The sequence below is a fragment of the Notechis scutatus genome, chromosome 2 (genome assembly GCF_049901735.1).
Source record: "Notechis scutatus isolate UNSWTSFEM ecotype Mainland chromosome 2, rNotScu1.2, whole genome shotgun sequence".
NCBI classification, from domain to species: Eukaryota; Metazoa; Chordata; class Lepidosauria; order Squamata; family Elapidae; genus Notechis; species Notechis scutatus.
Window position 1 is genome coordinate 90,548,957 of NC_142010.1, and position 22,939 is coordinate 90,571,895.

General features: G+C 34.8%; 1 protein-coding gene across 2 annotated transcripts in view; it reads right to left on the minus strand.

The window, feature by feature from the left end:
* Positions 1-3,999: 3,999 nt before the first annotated feature.
* UBTD2 (ubiquitin domain containing 2) overlaps positions 4,000-22,939 on the minus strand; it is an 85,173-nt gene continuing 66,233 nt past the window's right edge. For both annotated transcript variants that reach the window (XM_087955443.1, XM_026688276.2), the window contains exon 3: positions 4,000-9,829. In XM_087955443.1, the coding sequence (XP_087811569.1) occupies positions 9,432-9,829 (398 nt within the window). In that variant the 3' untranslated portion in view covers positions 4,000-9,431. The remainder of the gene's footprint in view (positions 9,830-22,939) is intronic.

Sequence of the window (22,939 nt, forward strand, 5' to 3'; positions counted from 1 at the left end):
TAATATTACCAGAGAAAAAGCTACGTAAGATTAGGTTAACAACTCTTGATGCCTTTTTGGCTATGTAGTTACAGTGGGCTCTAGCACTTAGATCATTAGAGATGAGTACTCCAAGATCCTTGACAGAGTTTGGATCATCAACAAGGTCTTGACTATTCAGCCTTTATTTTATTTTCTGATTTTTTTTGCCAATATGTAAGACAGAGCATTTATTTGTTGAGATTTGAAGTTGCCATTTGTTTGACCATTCTGATACATAATTGAGGTCTTTTTGAAGGGTAGCAGAATTATCTGTGGTGTTGAATAGCTTTACATAGTCAGCTAAGAGAACGCAGTTGCTCTTAATATGATCACAGAGGTCATTTATGTAGAGTATGAAGAGAGTTGGTCCTAGAATACTGCCCTGGGGGACACCACTGTTGACAGGTACAGAATTTGATAGGACGCTCCCAATTTTGACCATTTGTTGTCTGTTTGACAGGAATGCTTCTATCCAGTTATGCAGGTGTCCAGAGATACCATAAGATTTTAGTTTTAGGAGTAGTTTGTCATGTACCACTGAATCAAAGACTTTACAGAAGTCCATGTAGATTGCATCTGTTGCTTTGCTCTGATCGAGTTGTGTAGTCCATATGTTTTTGCAGTGTACAAGTTGCAGATTGCAGGATAGTTTTTTTCTGAAACCAAATTGTTTATTAGAGCGTAGGTTGTTTGTCTCTAAGTGGAGGATAATGGATTGGTTAATAATTGATTCCATGACTTTACAGGTGACGCAGCATAAAGAGATTGGTCTGTAATTTTCAACTAGGCTGGGGTCTCCCTTTTTGAAGATCGGGATGACTGTGGCTTGTGACCGTAGTTTTGGCAAGGAGCTGGTCCTGAAAGATTTTTCAAAGATTATGCTTAGAGGTTCGGCTATGGCAGTGGATAGCTTTTTTAAGAAGTAGGCACATATTCCGTCCGGTCCAATAGATAGAGATGGTTTTAGATTGCGTAATGCTTTTTCAACATTGTCTACTATAAAATCAATATGTATTAGATCATTGTAGTTGTCTGTGGTTCAACTAGGAAATACTGGGCATGATCCATTGCTGTTTACAAATACTGAGCCAAAGAATGTGTTAAAGAGGTTGGCTTTAATAGTGTCGTCGTTGCAGTCTTTACCATTAGGTCCTTTCAGGAGTGGGATGGACCTTGAGTCTTTTAGTTTGTTGTTTACAAAATTGTAGAAAGCACGGGTGGAATTGGTGCGTAGGTTTTCCTCGTTTAATGTGATAATTGGTGCATTCAGTCTTTACCTGGTGGCATAAATTTTTGTATCAGCTTTTGAAGTTGGCAATGTGACCAGATTTGTTTTTCCGCCAAAGTGATCTCTTTTTGGATTGAAGCTTCCTTATTGTTATGGGTAATCTGATTTTTTCTGGTTTTTGGAATTGTTATTGGTACATATAGTTTGATGACTCTTTTGACTTCAAGTAAAAATATGTTGTAATGGTTTTCCACAGTATTGCATCCAGTGAATAGAAATTGCCAATCAAGGGATGAGAGATCGTTGTCTATAAGATCATAGTTGCCTTTTTTGAAGTTAAAATTGGGGATCACATCATTGTGTTGATTTTTGTGTGGACGTATGTTGAGACAAGTCAATCATGCTGTGGTCACTGTTGGAAAAGGGTTCTTTAATTTGTATTCCCTAAATTGAATTCAAACTATGGCAGAAGATGAGATCGAGGCAGTTGTTTAGTCTAGTGTTGTTGGTTACTAGTTGTTCCAGTCTCAGGATTGTTACAGCATTGTAGAAGGTTGCATGTATGGGTTCAGTTTTACATTTGTTTAGGGTCCAGTTAATGTGAGGTAGAAGTCACCAAGAAAGATAAAAGTGTGTGGGCAGGATGTTGCCCATGTTAGTAGTGAATTTAGCTTGTTTACATGTTCGATGTCATAATCAGGGACTCTGTAACATAGTAAGAATCGAAATGTGATATTTAAGGACAGTTCACAGACGATGGTCTCTGGAAGAGCAAGCTCCTGGGTAACTTGGATGTTTTTTAGATGTAAGGACTTTTTATAGAAAATACCAACACCACCTCCTCTACGGATTTCACGATCTGATCGGTAAACATGATAGTCTCTCACTGAGGTAATGGAGTCGGGGAGACATGCGTTGAGCCATGTTTCACAGACAAATATGATGTTGAATTTAGCTGTATTTAGTAAGAGGAGAAATTCAGGTATTTTATTCACAAGGCTTCTTGCATTGAGTAGCTTGCATTTAAGGCCAGTTGTAGTTGGAATTGAGGTAGTTAGGGGCGTGCGTGCCTAGTTTTGAGTGATGGTGGGTTGGATGAGGTTTCTCTCCAACTGATTCATTGCCTGATCTTCCACATCCACAACTATATATTTGCAGGACTTTCTTTGACTTCATTTAGATTGACAGCATGTCTAAAAAGAGCAGATTGTGGCCTTCTACAAATATCCATGGTACATAAATAGATTCTGGGCACCACACATAAGGAAAGTGCTCCAATTGATATTCCTATCCTTTTATAGAGATACCTTATATAGCAATAAACTAGTATGTCCAAGAGTGAAAATTATAAACTTTTCAAACATGAGTAGTTTTCAAAGAAAGGTGTTTTTTTTTTAATTGCAAAAGGACTTTCCCATTTCTTTAGAATAGAGAGTATTGAATTACATTTCGTTTGGGGGAAGAATGTCATGGTCAGCCTGAATTTCCATCATAGTATTGAAACTATGTCCTGAATTTTTGCATTGAGATATTTAATATATTTCTAAAACATTAGAAATACACATACATTTTGATTAGTATGCATGCTGGCAGCTGCTGTGGCTTTTTGGCACATTTTTATATGAAGTAAAGTTGAATTATTTTTCTTCCAAAGATGGGGACATACCTAAAAAAAAATGCAGTGTCACTTTTTGAACTCTTTATTACTTTTTCATATGTGTGATTTTTAAGAAGTATTTCACAAACACCATGGTAAATAAAACCCAAAAAACATCAGATATAGGTTTATGATCCGTAGGAAAAAAAGGTAGGTTTTGGAAGATGGTAATAGAAAAGTGGACTAAAACAACAGTAAGCAAGCAAAATAGAAATCTTAAGGTAAATATATTAAATATTCATTCATGGACATAACCATGGCACTTCTATAATCAAATTAGCAACAAAGGATTTGCTGACTAAAAATGATCAATGGTTGTGGGATCATTTGGACCAAAAATTTTCCCACTCATAAACTTACTACTCTCGAGTAGAAGCTAAAAATGACATAAGGGAGTAATGATACTATGTATCCAGTACTTTGAATGCTCTAAACAGATTTAGAATTTTCAATTAGGCATACCAGTGCCTTGCTATAATAATACTGTATATACAAGGGCATTTGCTGACCTAGACTCCAGCAAGGCAGGATAGAAATAATCACTAAATAATTTAGCTCTAGTTTGAGAGAGAAAGAACACAGAACTTGTATTTTAAAACAAGACATATCCTGTATTAGCTTTATTGCTCAGCCCTCCCCAAAATAACTAAAAGGCATTTCGTTTTTCTTTTTAACACGTAGCATTCTATAATATACATTCTTACCTTTTTGAAATCAAAAAGTTTCATTTATACTTTTCATTTCATTGTTCAAATAGAACTATTCGTGCTCAGAGATGTCAGAATCGGTAGCCAAGGACTACTGCCGTGACAGAGATACAGCATGAATATAAGCTGTGGTCAGAGAGAGCAAGAATTTATTCTTGGGCTAATGAAAAAAAAAAAAACTTCTTAAAAAAGGTTCATACAACCCATGCATAAAGTTATTTTTTTTTAATTTTATAAAAGCTACAGGAAGGTGTCACATCACTGTAATTCCTCTGACTTTCTTTTTAGCCACTTAAATTGTGTACTGCATTACTAACCATATGTAGAACACGAATGCTTCTTAGATACATGGCACACAACAAACAGTGTACAAAAAAGGATTTACCAGAAAAAGAGAAGATATTTTATTCAAGAAATACAAATTGATGGTACCAGCCATCTTTGGAAGCTACTACCAAGAGGCAAAGAGGACATTAAACTTGAGCCCTTTGCTCAGCACATCAGAAAAAGAGTGTCATTATACACTGCCAGCTGCCTAGAGAACAATTGCTCGAAAGGCTGTCTCCAGTTTCTTAACATTCCCAGGATATGGAGAAGAGAGGCACAACGAAGGCCCTTGATAGAAGGCAATTTCATTATTTCAGTTAAAGCCCCAGAAATGATTTGTATATCTGTTGAGTTCAGATCAGAAAAACCAAAAATACAATTTAAGCTGACTTCCATCTTTGGCTTGATTTAACTACCAGGAAAGAAAAAGGGTTCAAACAGATACATTTTTACTATTCTTCATAAAAGCAATATTTGGATCTTCTGTTTAACAGCATAGTTCTGGTTTGCAAACCATCTGCACTATTTCCAGAAATATTTACCCCGTGACCTTAATCAGAAGGCATGAACATAATTTTTCATGGATTATTAATGCCATGTGGAAACCCATCACTGTTGTTCAAAATTAACTATGAAGCAAGTTCTAAGGAGAAAAAACAACCCCTTTTATACTTTTTAGTTCTATACATCTACCAATATGCCTTCCAATATTCCACTCTCAAAATGAGATGGAAGGAAACAAAAGAGTTCAATTAAAGAATGAATAGTTTATGGCTACATCATTATTTTAAAAATCAGCCAACTAATCTTGTGAACATGGATGCTAGCCAATAGAAATTGCTAGTATTAGTTTAATATACTCTTGCTTTGCGTAAAATGTTGAAATGTAGATTGGTTCATTTTTGTATCTCCCATGCACAGCATTTCTTTCTGCTATTTACATATTGTTTGGTAGAAATGGAATTTTTAAAGCACACTTGGGAGGCATTTGTAAGTGAAGCACATTGCTAGACTGATGAAGAAACTGCACTTCAAGGAAAGCTCCACATAATCATAAGCAAACACTATGAATGCACAATCATGTAAAAATGAAACAAACGTAAGGAGTGTTTGTGTTAGAACATCCAAGAATTTAAAGTGATGTATATGATTATAACATTCAAAATTAAGCAAAAAAATCAACACTAATATGTCAATGTTTCCAATGCACCTGCGTGCATGTCTGTGTGTGTACACATATACACATAGCTGTTGCATTAATTTATGTTTGGGTTTCAATGTTTAAAAAAATGAAAGCAGTTCTGTAAAAACTTTTCTGCACCTTGTCAGTTGATTATATCATGTGTTATCAAACAAACATTATCTCCCAACTAAATATATTGCTCTTACCATCTATGTATAAATCCTAATTATTTATGTAATGAATTGTGAAACCATACTATTAATAAAATGGAGGGATTTACCATCACTTATTTTTAACACTTTTTTATCAAATTATTTTTGAACATCTCTTTAGAGATGAGATAATTATTATTTTTATATGACCATTTCCTTAATATTACTGACAACATTTTCTGCAGCATAGTGAAGCACAGTGAACATTGTCTAATCTTACATTAATTTGTTGCTATGTTGTTGTACACAATGCAGTACAAGCACTGCTTCTGTCTTTCAGACTATTCCAGAACAAGCAAATTATAAATTATCCATTAACTCTGAAGCATATAGTACTGACACCTTTGCCAGACAAGGGCTCAAACAGAGTTACTATTGGATATATTTGTAGCTCTAATTCAACAGCAAAAGAATGTTAATTAGAAATGTTATGGGAATTTGATATGGCTATTGGGAAAACTCTTATTTGCTTTTGATAACTAGGCCAAGTGTTATATCTTTGTAAGATATACTACCTTACATAGGAGTGAAAAGGGAGGCACATTTTGTAGACACTGAGCTGACAGTGAATCAGAATCTTGACTACATATAGATATAGTTTAACACAGTGCTTGCTTGAACCTCTGTTCAAGCAACAAATGAAATTGTTCTGTCTTGCAGATTAACAACATTAAAAGTCTATAGTAGTTGGTTTATTATTTCTTAAGAGTCGGATGATGGTGGTAATGATATATTATAAACTTCTGTGGAGCAGAAAAAGAAACAATAGACTCACCAGACTCTTCCTTTGTTCTGAGAAACAATTTCTATTCAAAGTAAAAATTATTCATGATATGCATGAATTAAACCAGATATTAAATATCCCTTATTTATGAATAGATCTTATATCAGTGCAAAAGAAGAATTAAATTATCATGCACCTGCCCCAAATTGATCTTTTGTTGGCGTTAACCAAATTCTAACTTTATAATTCGTTTTTGTCTTCCAAAGTATTCTAATTGTAAGAATGGTATCCTTCATTTTTTCAGGGAATGTTTTGCAATGTGCCTTCCATGCTGTTTTATAAGCATGTTAGAGAAAAATGATCAGAGCCTTAAAAAAAATTGTTCCAATGTGCATTCTGTTCATAAAAGCCCACAGAAATCATTTTAATGCATTCTGATGGTTATTACTTCTGAGCAGTAGGGTTACTGATGAGCGCTTTACAGCTGACTATATTCCAGATGTTGTTTTTACAAAATTATTACAGTAATTCTAAAAGGTCTATAATCATATTGGCCAGCATTCTTGGGCAGCTGTTGAAGATCCACAATTGAATTCTGATGCATCAACACTGAAAAGCATCAACTTCCTTCTCTGAATAACAGGACAGCTCTCTTATCTCAATGAAGAGAAAAAGGAAAGGAAGCAGAGGCTGTTCCTTGGCTCTTTCGATTTACCTATTAATTCAGTTGACAGGAAGAAGCTGGTGCTCACTCCCTTTGTGCTGATTCCACCACCCCATCCCCATGTTTGTGGCAATAGTACTGTAAATATAATTCACTGAGGGACAATCAGGAAACTTAATTTGATAAACTTGGTTAATACATAAAAAGAGTACTAGTTACAAAAATCATCATATATATACTTTCACCTTTTCCTTAATAAAAGCTGCAATTTTTCTTCCTTTTCTAAATAGTCCTGGGAAAAAAATAAAAAGTGCTAAATAATAATTTTTGTCATAGTTTTCCTGATGTATAATCCTGTAACTTGCACAGCATGTAGTGCATATTCCTTATTCAGGCACTGCCCAAATAAATGAAAATGCTAACATTGTAGAAATTTAAATTTCACTTAAAGCACATCCAGACTTTGCTTCATTTAGTCACAATATTAAAAAATATCCCTAGTGATATGCAGGATTTTGAATTCATTCAATGCCTGTTGGGCTCTTAATATTAATGGGACGCCAACAACAATTTCAGAAAATGGGAAACTTAACAATTTGAAAACAGTTATTGTTTATGGAATATTTCTATAAAAAACATTTTAATTATTAACTGACCCTAATCTAGATCAGACAGTAATAGACAACAACCAGAAGAGTTCTATAGTTGTGGTGCATGATACATTCATGTAAATATAAAAACTGATTTCCAAATGAAAAAATCGGGATAATGCACATTGTATCTTTTTTTTAAAAAATCAGTTTAATTAAAACTGGAAGTTCTGTAACTGTAAGGTCCATGTGCATAAAGAAAGATAAATTAGATTTGGTATTTAGCCAGCAAACATATCAGAAATAATGACATTACTATCAAGCACATGACCATATCAGAATCAAGGAGCAGACCCAAAGACAGGCCCCACTTTAAAATAATATATTTAATGAATATGCCCATTGTTCTGATACATTTTATCAGTGCCATTCTCCAATGTATTTATTATTCTAGAGAGAATAATTACTAACGTCGCTCAAAACACTCTTAAAAGGATATACTGTACCTACTCCCCTAAAGAATGTCTTACCTTCAGATTCTAAAGGGAAAAATCCTGTATGATATTGCTAAGGTTCACATTGAGGTCTAGATAAATGACAACATCATTTAAAACCTATCAACTATAAAAAGTTATAATCTATTTGCCACAGGCACTCTTTATACACTGTTAAATGCATAAGTATGAACAGGTGTCATGGAAGATAAGAGCACTTGAAAGATGCTCTCTTATTTAAATGTTTATGGGGTATATATGCTGCTTTTACAAACTAAATTAACCCAGTCTTAATGCAAGCTTCCATCTCTACAACTTATTTAGGAATTCAGGGAAAATAACGTAATTCTACATGCAATGCAGAATCCCCAAAAATGTACTTATGGGTCTAATGGTATATTGGAAAGATCTAGTGCTATACAGGCTATTAATATTTTCACCTGCTAGTGAGGGTTTTTTTTTCCAATCCTTTCTCATAATTTTCTCTCATTCTGTGTACAATGACAGTGTATGTGTGTCTGAGTGTGTGCGCATACATACATATGTATATTTAATCTGAGTAGGAATAAAAACCTCAGGCTTGATTATGGCAAGAAAATACAAATATCAGTGGGTAAAAATGCTATCAAGCAAGTCAAACTCTTATTAGAAAAGTGTATGAAACCAGCTTGTGCTTTTTTCCTAATTAGTTCATTGCTATTTTTGAGGGTAAAGAAGATTCAAAACTATTGTTCTAAACATCAGAGCTGAACATATTAAATAAAAGATGTCCTGTGCCTTTAATATTTTCAAACTGGTAAACTTTGAATAATTGATTTTTCATCTATCATAATAGTGTAGAATTATTGGTAGGCCCTTTTATTGGTGACAGAGGTTTGTACAGCAAGTTTCCTTATAGTGGACAGCTTACAGTAGACAAGAAATTATGTATTTAATAAATTATTGCCTAATTTGTCAGACGGCAGTATTTATACACCCTGAAGTCAGCCCTAGCAAATTGTTGCTAAATTGGAATGTACCAAAATGTAGTAAAACCTGAATTTGAGAATATACCATTATTGGAGTGTACCTCTAGTTCTTTGCTACTCGCTATTAAGCAGGAGTCTTATTGAGCCAGTAAATAAAACCCTAATAGAAAGAACCCCTACAACTATCACAGCATGCTAGATTAACCAGGGGAGCTACAATGATCAGCTGAACTATAAGTGACACTGATTTCATGAAACAGTTCCATTTGGTTTAATCCTTTAAAAAGTGCTTTTCACCTTCATGGATCAATACATCACTTACAGTTCAAAGCACAGTTTTAGCATTATCAACCTTGAATTTCAGGCTCACTCTATCACAAGCATTTTTCCATTTACTTTGTTAAGAGTGGTGTCAAGAAATACTAAATTGAACAAAGCCTCCAAGGATAATTTAGGAACAGGGACTGTGTGTTTATACGTAAGGTTTGTGTGTGCGTATATTTGCTCATGTATGTTTTTACCTAAATTCCATCACAGATGGAGTGTTTGCTGGCCTTTGCTTGGAACCAAACCATTTGCAGGAGAGAATGGAAAGTGAAAAAGTCCCCACATGATAGAAGAGCAGGGAAAAGAAAGAAGAGGCATATAGGCAAAAATCAGTTCTCCACCAAGACAGGATTTGTTAAGGGCTGGCTCACAATTACTTGCACCACATAATCCCTTGGTATTTTCAGTTCCTCCAGTTTCATTTTGTCTGCGAGTGGCCGGCCTGAAAAAAACCATCGCTGACTTCTAGGTTCTACGCCTTCCACTGTGTGTAGTCGCCTCTTCATGTGATACACAGTGTCCATACTGCGGACCACAAGTTTGAGGTCTTTGCCTGTTGAGAGACGTAAACGAAGCTGGCATTCATGACCGGAGTTAGGCGGTGGATCTGGAAAATCCAGAGTCTCTAGGTCACCCTTCTCTTCTATCATGTTGATGGGTGGGGCAAGGCAGTAGACAGGAAGCTGGTATCTGTTTCCCAGTTCATCATAGCATTCTGTCAGAGCACCTTTAGAAGAAAGGGGGAAAACTGAGTAAATAACATTTTTAAAAAAATTAAACCAAAGTTGCATTTCTCGAATTACTTGGCAAGCAGCTTTTATCCTTCATCCTCTTCAGAAGTAAAAACATTTTCTAGTATTAAAGTGTAGGTATATGCTATTTTTGGAAGAAAAAAAGATTAATTTATCAATGGCAAGTTGTAAGCAATGAATGTAGAGGAAGTACAAACCTTTGTACACCAGTGGTATTAGAGCACATGGTACATTAATTTCAAGCCTTGTTCACCTACACAGGTTATTTTAATTTGCTTTTAGCATCACAGGAGTATTTTATCATATTCGGAGGATATAAATAGGCACAGTATTATCAGTTACAGATAATGTATGTGATAGAACACTCTTTGTGTATTTTAAGTGGTGGCCTATCACTGAAAGCTTGATTATATCAGGCTCTGATTTACATATACAGAAAAATAGGTCACATTTCACAATGCTGAAGTATTTAAAATTATTGTACCATCTAAAAAGGATATAGGTAGTTCTCGACTTACGATAACACTTGAGACCGAAACCCATGTTTCTAAGCAAACCACCTTCTGGTTAGGCTTCTTCGGCAACGGACCAAAATCCGCGATTGTCTGCAGTTTCGGTTTGTGCTCTCTGCCAGAGGGCCCCGATCTACTGGATTTGGGGCTGAGGCCACTCCGTAGAGGTGGCGAAGAAGGGGGAGACTGCCAGCTGGGTTGAGGGGAGCCAGATCTCCCCTCCTTGGCTTGGCATTTACTCCTCTTCGAAGGTAGCAGTAGTGGTGGTCAAGATGGCCACCCCGAAGATCGAACAACAGGGTGCAGGAGTGGAGAAAAAGAGGACAGTTTGAATGACCGGGCTAAGCAGTAGTAATATCTAAATACAAGGTACCCCAGAATTAAAATAATCAAGAATTTTAAAGAAAGACTTTTAAAGTGGTGGTAGAAAAGAGGGGGGGAAAGGGGGAAATTTGAGAGCTGAAAGTGGCTTTGAACTTCAGAAGAGAAGCCTGTTGAAGATATTTGCTCAAAACGATCTTGACACTAAATAGGCAAATCTAAAGCTGAACTTGAATGTGTCAAAGGAAAAATAAAGAATTTTGAAACTTAAAAGCCATTAAAGACAAAAAAAAGCGGAAGAAAAAGGGTGGAATTTGGACATAGCAGAGAGTGCCACCTGGTGGTAAAAGGAATTAATTGTGAATTTTTAAAGGATCTTTAAAGGATACAAAGTAAGTGAAACCTTGCTACAATAAAATAGAGCCTCCAGAAAGTGAAAGTGAAGCATTGAACTTTGAAACAAAGAAAGAAGTAAGAATAAACTGTTCTGGGATTATCTGGTGATTTTGGAAATTTTGGATATTGGATTGCTAGATGAACTAATTAAAAATAACTGTGGGAAATAATTTTTATATTTTGGTTGCTTTAAAGTGCTGGTTAGAAGTGTTTAAAGATGGCAGAGCTTTTTCTGGAACTGAAAATGGAATTTTAAAAAATGAAAAAAAAGCTGCAAAAGAAAGGGGAATTGTTTGGATTTGCGTTACAATTTTTAGAAATGGTGGTTTTAGAACATGAGGAACAACAAGGAGTACCAGAAGATGAAGAGCTGAATAAAGAAGAGGCCATCTTTAACAAACAAATGGAACAACGAGGGTTGAAACAAAAAGGGGGGAAAAAGGGAATTAAAACTTGGGGATTAGAGGAAGTAATTAGAAAAGAGAACAGTTTGAAAACTAAACAAAATGTAAGGAAGAAGTAGAAAAGAGGATTACAGAAGGAAGCTTTAAAAAGGGAGGGGGACAAAAACTGGAGTGAGAAAAGGAGGGGAAAAATAAAGGGTAAAAGAAATTACAAGAAACAGAATCAGGAAGTAAAGAACAATTGAAACCTAAAAAAAATAAAAGGAAATGTTTTATTTAAAAGACACAGAGACAATGGTTAAAAAAAAGCTAAGAGAGAGGATTCTGCAAGGTGACAAGGGATAGTATAAATACATTACAAATAATAAACTATGTAGAAAATAGGAAAATATATGTGGAAAGTTGAAGCTGGTATTGTTTATTAATGGAATGCTTGTTAACAGTTAAATTAAATATAGGGATAAATGAAATAAAGATGAAAGGGAGAAAAATATGAGAAATTTACTAGTTAATAAATGGAATCTAATTATTGTAAAAAGACTATAAGGGAAAAAGAGATGTATGAAAATATGTATATTAATTATTCTTAATAACCTATATAGTTGAAATGAATTATGAGAATGTTTATATTGAGATCAATATCAGTTTCTAAGATGAATTTGAATAGATTAATTTCTTTTTCTTATTTTGAAGTTTAAAGTGTATGGGAGGTATTTTAAGGGGAAGGTACCATACGGAATCCAACTGAAAAGTGATATATATTATAATATAGCTATTAGGAGTTGAATGTTATAAATGTTTAAGGGGACAATTTAAAAGTTGAAAGATTAATGGGATTTGAAAGGAAAATAATATGAAGGTGGCATACTCTAGTTGGTAACTAAAGGGGAAACCTTGTTTTGTAATGTTTGAAATGAGGTATTTCGTGGAAATGATAAAATAAGAATATATGATGAAATTGTAAACAGGACAGATAAAAGTACAATTATTAGGAAGATATGAAAATTTTTGAAAGGGAAATGAAATAGACTAAATGAATGGGAAAGCTATGAAATAAGCCTGAGGGAAGTATTTGAGAAAAAATTAATATAGAATATATAAAGTAGAGGTAATGATATGAATTTAAATATGAAAAATGAATATGTAACTGGGATTGTATTTGTACAGAGATGTAAAAACCTGGAACCATGCTGTTCACTAAAAAATATGTTTTATTTATGTTTTGTTTCATGAAAACTCAAAATAATTTTTTTTTTTTTTTAAAAAAGCAATGCAGTTGTAAACTGAATGCCACAATAGTTAGGTGAGACAATTTCCTGCTGACTTTCCACAACGAAGTTAATGGAGAAACTGGCAGAAAGTTGCAAGGCCCGGGCAATTAACAATGAGGCTGGCAGGCAGATAAATGGGAAATGCTGGGTGGAAGGTGGAGGAAAATGCAAGGGAGTGTGTGAGAGGATAGCATGAGGGAGCCATGGCAAGGCTCAGGGAGAGTGTATGGGGGATGCAAGGGAGATGTAGTGAGAATTGAGGAGGGTGCACAAGGGCGAGAGAAAAGAGCAGAGAGATTCAGGGAGGGATTTATTACAACAAATTGTGACCTTCCCTGCCAGTTTACCATTGACTTTTTAGGGAAGCTGACAGGGAAGGCTGTGGATGGCATGATATCACATGATTGCAGAGGATTGCAACACATTGCAAATGCAAGACAGTTGCCAAGCACCATGCGAATGTTGCAATGGAAAGAACTCAGAGGATTGGTCATATTCATCATACTTTCATAATAATGTTATACTGTTTAACATAATAGTGTTAAACTGTTGCTGAAAAAATAGTAGTAAGTCAAAGACTATGTTTAATGTACTGTATTTATTATATATGTATTATCTGATGTATTAATCTATTGATGCAAGATATTTCATCACTATTGGAAGACTATTCTAATACTGTTTTCAAACTGGTTTCTTTCCTGCTCTGTTTCTAAAGAGATGAAATTTTGCTCTTGCTTGTTTTAAAATATCTTGCATGAGACAATATGATGATCATATGATAGCAATGCTATTAACTCTAACACAAGGCCTGCTTATTATTGTATTATTATCTGGGGTTTTAAATATTTCTGTTGATGAATGACTGAATAGGCTTCGCTATTCACAGCACAGTGGAACAGACCAGTCCATAAAGTAAATAGGGGGTCACCCCATTATGTTAAACTCCTAATAAAACAAATAAGAATACCTATCATGAAGGTATGGTCTAAATTAGTGAGATTTGTTACTACTGTATTCAAAATAAAGCTACCCTGAATATTGAAAAGTATGCTGGAGCTTCAAAGTTGTGCATGATAATCTAGTCTTTTGAATTTCCTCAATTATTTCATTTGAGGCTCTTTGGCTCATCAACTTAAACATTTAAGTCACCAAAATGCCAAATAATTTTACAAGTTTAACACCTTTAAAAAAAATTAAATTGTTGTAAGCCGCCTAGAGTTAGCCTCAAGGCAAAATAGGCAGCAAATACATTTAACAAATAAATAATAAAATAATACTGTGGGAAAAATGCAAAATGTAACAAATAACAAATAAAGTAGGGCTGAAGTTCAATACTCAGCAGGTCTTTAGGTGAGCATACTTTCTTTCTGGAAGAGAATTTCAAGAAATATATATTAAAACAAGACAAACATTAGGTTTTTGCAATCCTTTCCCAGAATTGAAAATGCTAATTCCCTATGTTGCTCAATTGAAATTTAATAAATGTTACCAAGAAAAGGTGAAGCAAAACCCAATTTGCATTTTCAATAGCTGATGGATGTGACATTTATAGAATCGACTTGAACCTTTGTAATACTGAAGTAAGTTCTTAATGTGACACTTTAAATATTAAGAACTCAAAGGAAATATAAGCAACTGGAAGATATTTATTAAAAATGCAAAAACAAATGGCAACAACTTGTATAGCCACTCTATATATCATATATCATGAGGCTTCACATAAACATTTAAGATTATAAAAAGCACGACAAAAACTAGCAGCATCCCAAAAGCTTAGAAACAACTGATTAGTTATAGACTATACTATAAACCACGTATTATGGTATATTTTATTTTCTTAGCATTATGAAAATTATCCCACCTGTTTTTACAAGACAGAAGAATGATCATCCAGTACATATATCAACTGATGAAAATCTTTAGGTCTAATTAAATTCAAATTCAAAGCCTTTATTGTCATTGTATATCTTGTATACAACAAAACTGGTTTATCCTCTACTGATGCAGTCCATACAAGAATACAAGACAACATGAATAATATAAAGAATAATCCTTATACAAGTAGTTAGGAAAAAAGACTAGTCATACGTTTCCATATGTACATCATATTCTGTGCAACATGTATATTACTCTGATGTATGTTCTTGTATCATGGTATATGCATATTATACACTACACTGGCACCAGTGAAATTCGTTATATTAATCTGTTTGTGGTGCTATATTGTGTTTACTTTCCTGGGTAGAAGCTGTTTTTAAACCTATTTGTCCGGCTGGCTATACTTCAGTGTCTGCCCGATGGTAAAAGTGAAAAGAGGCTAGGGTGTGAATCATCCCTAAGTATCTTCCCTACTCTGCTGGATATCATCCAGTGGTGTTAGGGGGCAACCAATGGTTTCTTGTGCTGAATTAATCACTCTCTGTAGTGCTTTCCTTTTCACAGCTTATTATAAAATAATGATGTTCATAAATTATAAAATATAATGATGTTTGAGGACACTGAGAGAAACAAAAAATGCATTAAATTCATTTAACTAGATTCAAGATAAATGAGATTTGTTCAATTGGTTGTGAAGAACAAGAGACGTCTATGCTTATATAGCTCACAACTTTGTCCCATGTAAATACCTATGTTAAATACCTATGTTATGAAACTGTCTCTGGCTTATATCAGAGTGAACCTAAGCAAAAGTCACTTTCTCTTCTTCTTGTTCTCTGTATTTCTGATGCAAGATCCTGCAGTCCCAAGTTCCTTCCTTCTTATTTAAGTGTGACTGGTATTACAAGAAATAAAATATTGGGGGAAATGCAGACAGTCCTTGACTTACGGCCATTCATTCAGTGACTGAAATTATGACAATGCTCAACAAAGGGACTTACGACTCCTGTCTGAATTGAATGTACAGCAACCGCAGTACCTCTGCAGTCATGTGAACAAAATTTAGGTGCCTGGCCATTACACCAAGTCATTATAGTTGTCGTAAGATTATAAAATATTATGAGTTATAAGAAAAGGGACTGGAGGAAGAGGTTAGAATACTACTATGGCTGAAAACTAAGGCTCATGAAATATGAAGGAACTAGTAAGACTAGTTCCACCAATTCATCCTCTTCCATATATGTCTTAACAGTTTGCTGAGAGAAGGTGATTTGCAATTTATTCTAAAAAAACACAATCCATGACAGAGTTGTCAGCTTGTACTGTTTAGAAATAAATATAGGGGACAGATTTCCTAATACTTATTCTTAATTTATTTTTCCTGCATTGATGATAATTGGAGAAAAGAAGAATGCCAATTCTATTATTTTTTTTGTCCTCTTGAAAGAGGCAAGAGGGAAAGCTTTGCGTTTGGGTACCACAGCTGGGACAGTTCCCATGGAATTCATTGCTTGAGTACCAATAACAGAAAAGAGATACTAGCAGAAGTTCTCATTACTATAAGGATACTTCTGACAGTTCTTAAAGAGTGCTGAAATGAAAGTCAGCAATATTCTAAGACTTCTGAAAACATGTCACAGTTCTAGGCTGAATCTTGTTTTGCAGTTAACAGAGATACAACATAAGAATTATTTAATCAATGCAGCAAGTAATGTTCTATTGCAATGTTGGGGGTCCATTTCTTAAGCAGGAATCCTCAAACTTGTGATATCATGACAAATGAATTTGGCAAACCATCTCAGAATAAAATGATTAGGATTAGGTTGGTGCAATTAATCATTTATTAAAAGATACATATCTTAGGCTTTTCTCTTACCATGAAACAAAACTTTTCATTTTAAATAACTAGAAATTTAAATAATATTGATAAAATATTGAACTTCCCTAACACATACACTTCTACAGATGCTCTACAGATTTAGATATATAAGATTTGTATGCCACACCAGAAATCATCAGCCACTGCTAACCTATCCCCTTATTACTGTGTAGCTTGACAGATGGCCACACACTGAAATCTCACCACTTCTCAAGTTGTGTTCCAGGTTTTGTTCCCCATTTTCTCTGAACAAATTCTCATTGCTGCAACGGTATTCTAGACCACTATTCTAGAACTGAGATGTATTATGGAAAATGAGTTTTACAATTTATAAGTCAGATTCACTTCACAATTTGTAATGATGCAATAACTTTACATCATGAAAGTAAAGGAAGAGTAATTCACAAATTCTTCTTTACAAATATCCAGGTGCAAAACACACTTTTGTATATAAGCATGGCAGTGGTTTCCCAATCTCTTTTTGGTTCTTTGAAAGCTTTGAAGTTTCAGTACCATTTATTATGCATCCTCCAACAAGGAAAAAAATGGGGCCCTTGTGAGAGAGAGGAAAGTTGCCCATATTGTTATAAGTCAATGGAGATTTAAATTAAATTAAAATCAAAATTCAACCATTAAAAACAGAACTGTGTATGCCGATCCATTGTTATTTAATAGTTCTTTGCTACATAAAGCCTTTTTAGTCTGAAGTTCTAATGTATTTATTATTAAATAATTTGTTTCAGTACACATTTCACTGGTTTTAAGATGTCCACTGTATAGTACTGGCATTCTAACAAATAGTTTGATTCTATTTCTGAATAAAACCGCCAAAACTCATAATCACCAAATCTGCTTACAAATCTAGCAGTTTATAGACTTTTATCAGATCTAATCTAGATCTAGTGCTGTGTATTTATCTATCAAGAATGGATTTCAGAACAACATTTCCTAATTACTGGGACCACTGGTAAACCAAACTAAAATTCCTGTGTGCAATAAAAAGAGTAAATTGCTCCCATTCCCACCACTGCTGGATGTCAGGGTTTCTGTTTGCAGCAGGGAGCAACTTTTCCCACCTCATGTTTTATGAGCATGCTCACAAAATATGCAAATATATATCTAATTAATTCTACATCAGTTTGTGTGGAATTTATCATTCAGATTGCTACATCTAATTTCCCTGGCAGGATATTAGTGCAATATTATCAGCTTCAAAAGCTAACAGCTGTGCCATTTTATTAAGCTCCCCCCCCCCCCTTCTGTTTGTATCATGGAAGATCAACCCAAAAATCTTTAAAGCACATTCCTGTTCTTTTCAGATAATTAATTTACATGAAATTAAGTTTGTGATCATTCAACCAAATAAGGACAATCACCCATCATTTATCTTAAGAAGAAGCAAATGAAGATTTGTAATCTCTATAAACCTTACAAACTGCATGTACAAATCATGAGATAAAGTTTTAAAAATATCAGAACTATTCATGAAATCTCCGTAGAATTTCAGCATTTTTATTAAAGTCTAATTTTAATTATTAAGACCCATTGATACTATTCAGTATCAATTGAGAGAAATATTCCGTGTGTGCACTTTATTTCAAAAATAAACAATACTAATGAAACCATTTATTATTTTATTTCATATAGTGCAACAAAATAAAGTTTGTCTCAGGATTACAACTAGCCTAACAGAAACCCAGTAAGAACTGTTTAGAGCTCACTGATAGAAAAAATAATTAGGAATATCAATTCCTTTTCCTAATCTCCATCATAGTAAATTACATATTTTAATTACTATAACTCACTTTCCATTTAAGACAATGCTCAAGGTAGATAATAAAATCCTGCATCAACATGGTTAAAATTTGAACTTGTGAATAGTATTATTTTAAAAATTCAACAGTTTGATATACAATGATCAGATCTGTCACTTTGACAATACCTGAACTTTATTGCAGGAGTCAGCAATGTAGAGCAGATGGCCTGCCTCCTGTCTTCCCATATTCATGTCTCTCCAGAACTCCCTCTTAGTTGCCATCAATTTGCAGTAACAATGCCAAGCTGCTATGATTTGTGGCAAGGTAGGCACAGCTGAAATTCTGCTGCAGAAGAATTAGAAAAATCCCTGACTTCTAAAATAGCAACTTGCTATTTGAAGAAAGGCAAAGTTTGCTGTTGATCACTTACTAGATGCTTAGTATGTTATCAAAAATTTCTGACAATGTGAAGAACCCTTGAGAAATCCCAGTATTAAAGAATCTCCATTGCATAAACATACTTTTTCTTGCAATCATTATAAAATCTATGGACTTTTTGTTGCTTCTATCATTCTCCATTAATAACACTGGAGTGCTTACAAGCTATGCTGAGGTTTTTGGAGACTGCACTCTTTTTCTTTCATAAACATATAAGGAATGTAATCTCACCTGCTGGAAGAAGATACATAAAGCTCAGAGACACTTTTATCAGAGAGGTTGAGTGAATAAGTATAGAATCGAAATTATTTGATAGAAAATAAGCTGGAAATGATCAATGGCAGCCTCTGGCTCATCTTGGAAAGAAAAAGGATTGGACTTGGTTAATATTTTAATGGTTTTAATGACTTCTGTGGGCTTTTCTTTAAAAAAATTCAATCTTGTAAGCTGCCTAGAGTTATGGCAGCGAGACTGATGGCCATATAAATTCAGTAATATTTATCAAATTTAGAGACTACCCATCTCACACAAAGAGCATCTCTGGGCAGTGTAAAATTAAACACATAAATACTATATAAAATATTAGATTTCAATAGGAGGCAGTTAAAAGAAGAATATAATTAAAGTTAAAAAGGTGAGGGAGGGTCTCTAAGGTGCTAACCAACTCCAAGTTTGTCTGCTTCTCTGAGAGTCCCAAGTGGGCAGATCTAGGTGTTCGAACTCTTTTGGAAGAGCAGGAATGTGGGGGCCCATCTCATCTCTCGGGGGAAGATATTCTAAAAGGAGGTAGCAGCAGAGAAGACTCCCTTCCTGGAACCTGCCAGACAAAACTGATAGCATCCGTAACATGGGTGGGTGGGATGGGTCAATGTAACACAGTTCTGCAGGTATCCTGGCCCCATGACATGTAGGGCTTTGAAGGCAATAAGCAACACCTTGAATTGGACCCAGAAACAAACCAGCAACCAGTGCAGCTCATGCAGTGAAGGTGTTATATGTGTCATCCTTGGAGTGCCCAAAATTTCATGTGCAGTCACATTCTTACCAGCTGAAGCTTCTGGATACTTTTCAAGGGCAGCCCCATGTAGAGTGTTGCAATAATCTAGGCAGGAAATGACCATGGGAGAGTGACTGAGAGAAGTCACTCCCTATCCTAAAATATTTGGAAACAGATGGTTAGATAATCTTAGGTTGCAGACTAGACTGGGAAGTTTAAAAGCCTTCTGGAAGTTAGTGGAGAATCTATTCTGTATTGATGCCAAGAAAATTGTATGAAACTGTACATGCGGACATCAGAAATCAAGCTTGATGTGTTTATGTAAAGCAGAAAATGGGACAACAATTGTCTTGAGTTTGTGAGTAGTAGTCTCAAGTCTCTCCTCCCAGAATTCTAGCCTCACGTCCAGCATTGGGAAAGTAGGATGTAGTTCCTGCTGCCCCCATCAATCTACCAATGGGTGCCCATCTGGCACTTACCCCTTAATCTTATAATGTGAAACAGAGGTTTCAAAATCTGCATTACCTTTCTAAATTTAAATGTCAAAATATTAAAGCTGAAATATCTCCTCTAAGCCCCATGGCTCATAGGCATGTGGCTAGAAGATACAGCCCCTTCTTCTGTCTTGGGGAAATAAAACAATCTCTTAAGAAATAAATGAAATCAAACTTTATTAAAAGCATAAAAACATAAAAAAATAAAAAATAAGTTTAACTTTACAGATTAAAATGCAAACATTCAATATTGAAATAAGAAGTTACAGAGTTGTTCAAATCAGGGGGATCCAGTAGCTAGTAACTGAATTAAGCAGGAAACATTAACAAAAAACCAAGGCTCCAAAGAGTCCACAAGATGGTGCCGATCTACAAAACTGTTAGAGGTCTCTGAAAAGACACTGGAATGATTCCAATTTATATACATGTCACAAAAGGAATGAATGGGAGGAATGAAGAGTGGGAGGGAGCTGAAAGGAGAAAATTCCCTCATGCGTTAAGTTGAAGCATGATTCAAAGCTGACTTTGAAAAATCTGGTTTTTCTGACATACATATACATACATGCATACATGTACACATACATACATATATATGTGTGTGTGTGTGCGTGTATACACACACACCCACACACACCCACACCCACACACACACACACCCACACACACATCCACAACAAAACATTACACTTTAGCACAACACAATAGCATGATATAAAAATATGGTACAAAATTTATTGCTTGAACGTATCTGCTCATATAGAAATAAATTAATCTTGCAGTTAAGATTCTCTGTTATCTCTTACATGGTCATCCCCGGTATCTTGGAATTCTAAACCTCATGCAGAGGCTGTGAGCTGCATTCTTCTCCAATGTGGCTCACTGTTTGTCGTGAATTATATCCTTCATTTTAAAAAGGACCAAGTTGTTGTTATCTTCAGCACTTGGAGGGGCAGGAAGATCTGATCTGTGTTTGTAACAAAGAGCATCCCTCACTTGAGAAGAATGTGGATTGTGCAGCTGGCATACAGGGTGTGGCCCGACTACATTTATAACAGGAATATAATAACTTAATTTGTAGCTTGTTTTTAATCAACAGAATCAACACCTTCCTATTGGCATGTTTTTCATGCTTATTTATAAGTGATCCAATACAAACCATGATCAGTTGTTGAGTGTCCTGCTGAAATTCCTGCCTGTTGCTCTTAAGCACATTGTTATCAATGACCCAATTCTCTAATTTGTTAGCTAGATATTTTGCTTACATTTTAGTAGTACAGATTAATTGTCCATAGCTCCCTGAGTGGCTACCATTACCTTCTCTATATATTGTGATCACTGTTCTTATATTTCAGCCCTGGGGAAGTTTATCAGAGGATTTATAAGAGAAATTAATATTATTAAAAAGCTTAACCAAATCAGGTTTCTACCACGTGATATTAGCTTTTAATAAATCATCAGGTATATAGTCTTTTTCTGGGGCTTTGCCTAATGGCAGTACCAGGATCAGAGATTTGATTTCTTCTTTGGGGTGGGAGGGAGAAGCATGTAGCATCATTAGGATTTAGATTAATTGGAGAACTAACAGAAGTGGGGCAGGGAGCAAATAATCTAGTATAATGGTTCTCCCTTTCCTCTTTGGATATTCTAATTTCTAGGATGTTCTTAGCTTCACCCAAATTGGCATTTACCAGTTTCCAGAAAAATGTTTTGTCTTTAGAATCTATAACAGGAATGAATATCAATGAGTCATTTATTGTAATTTATGTTTTAGGATATATTTACATTCCATTTTCTTCCTAAGCAGTTCTATGACTATCCACGAGGAATCACTATCTTCTATTCTTCTTGCCAAATTCCTAACCATACCACATGTTGTTCTACATTAAACCAATGGCCAGGTTGTTGAAACTTAATTTAGAGCTGTCCTGCCTGTTACTGATTTTCAATGTTCAATTGTTTGTTGACAGTAGTTTCCAAAGGGAGGGAGCCACCACGGAGAAGGCCCGTCTTCTGTGTCCCACCAGATGTACCTTCCTAGTAGATGGGACCTGTAATATTCCTTGCCTTCCCGCTCTAGTGGATTGGGACGAGACAATCCCTCATATGACTTGTTCCCAAGCTATTAAAGATGCAAACATTTCTATTTCTTCTACTCTGTCCTTCCTCTGAACAAACCAAGATAAAATAATTAGCTTTAGACATGTTTCTTCAAAAGAGGATAAATATAATTTAAGAGGTAAAGTCCCCATGAAAGACAATAAATGTGGACATGTCTGGTGATTAGGATGGCTTATGAAGTTTGCAATTTTGAATATAAAAGGAGTGGAAGGTAAATAGCATGAATTAACAATAGAATGAATTAACAAATGAAAATGAATCATGTATGACATTAAACAGAAGAATGCAATAGATGTGAATGAAGATGATCTGATCATGTGAAAAAGAACTGATAAGTACATGTACAGAAGTGATGGTATGTTTAATTATAAATGAAAGTGCTAAACTTTATTCCAGAAAATATAAATTGGTGTCATTTAGGTACATGTGAACACAGAAATACATGAATTGGTGATACATGCAAATTATTCTCCAGTGAAAAAGGCTGTGGATGAGAAAAATAATGCAGATATGGAAATATTTAATATAACTAATGATGACAGAAAGATAATGCATACAAAGGGAAAAATGCTAATTATGGAGAATGTAATAAAAAAGAAACATTTAAGATTTAAAAAAAG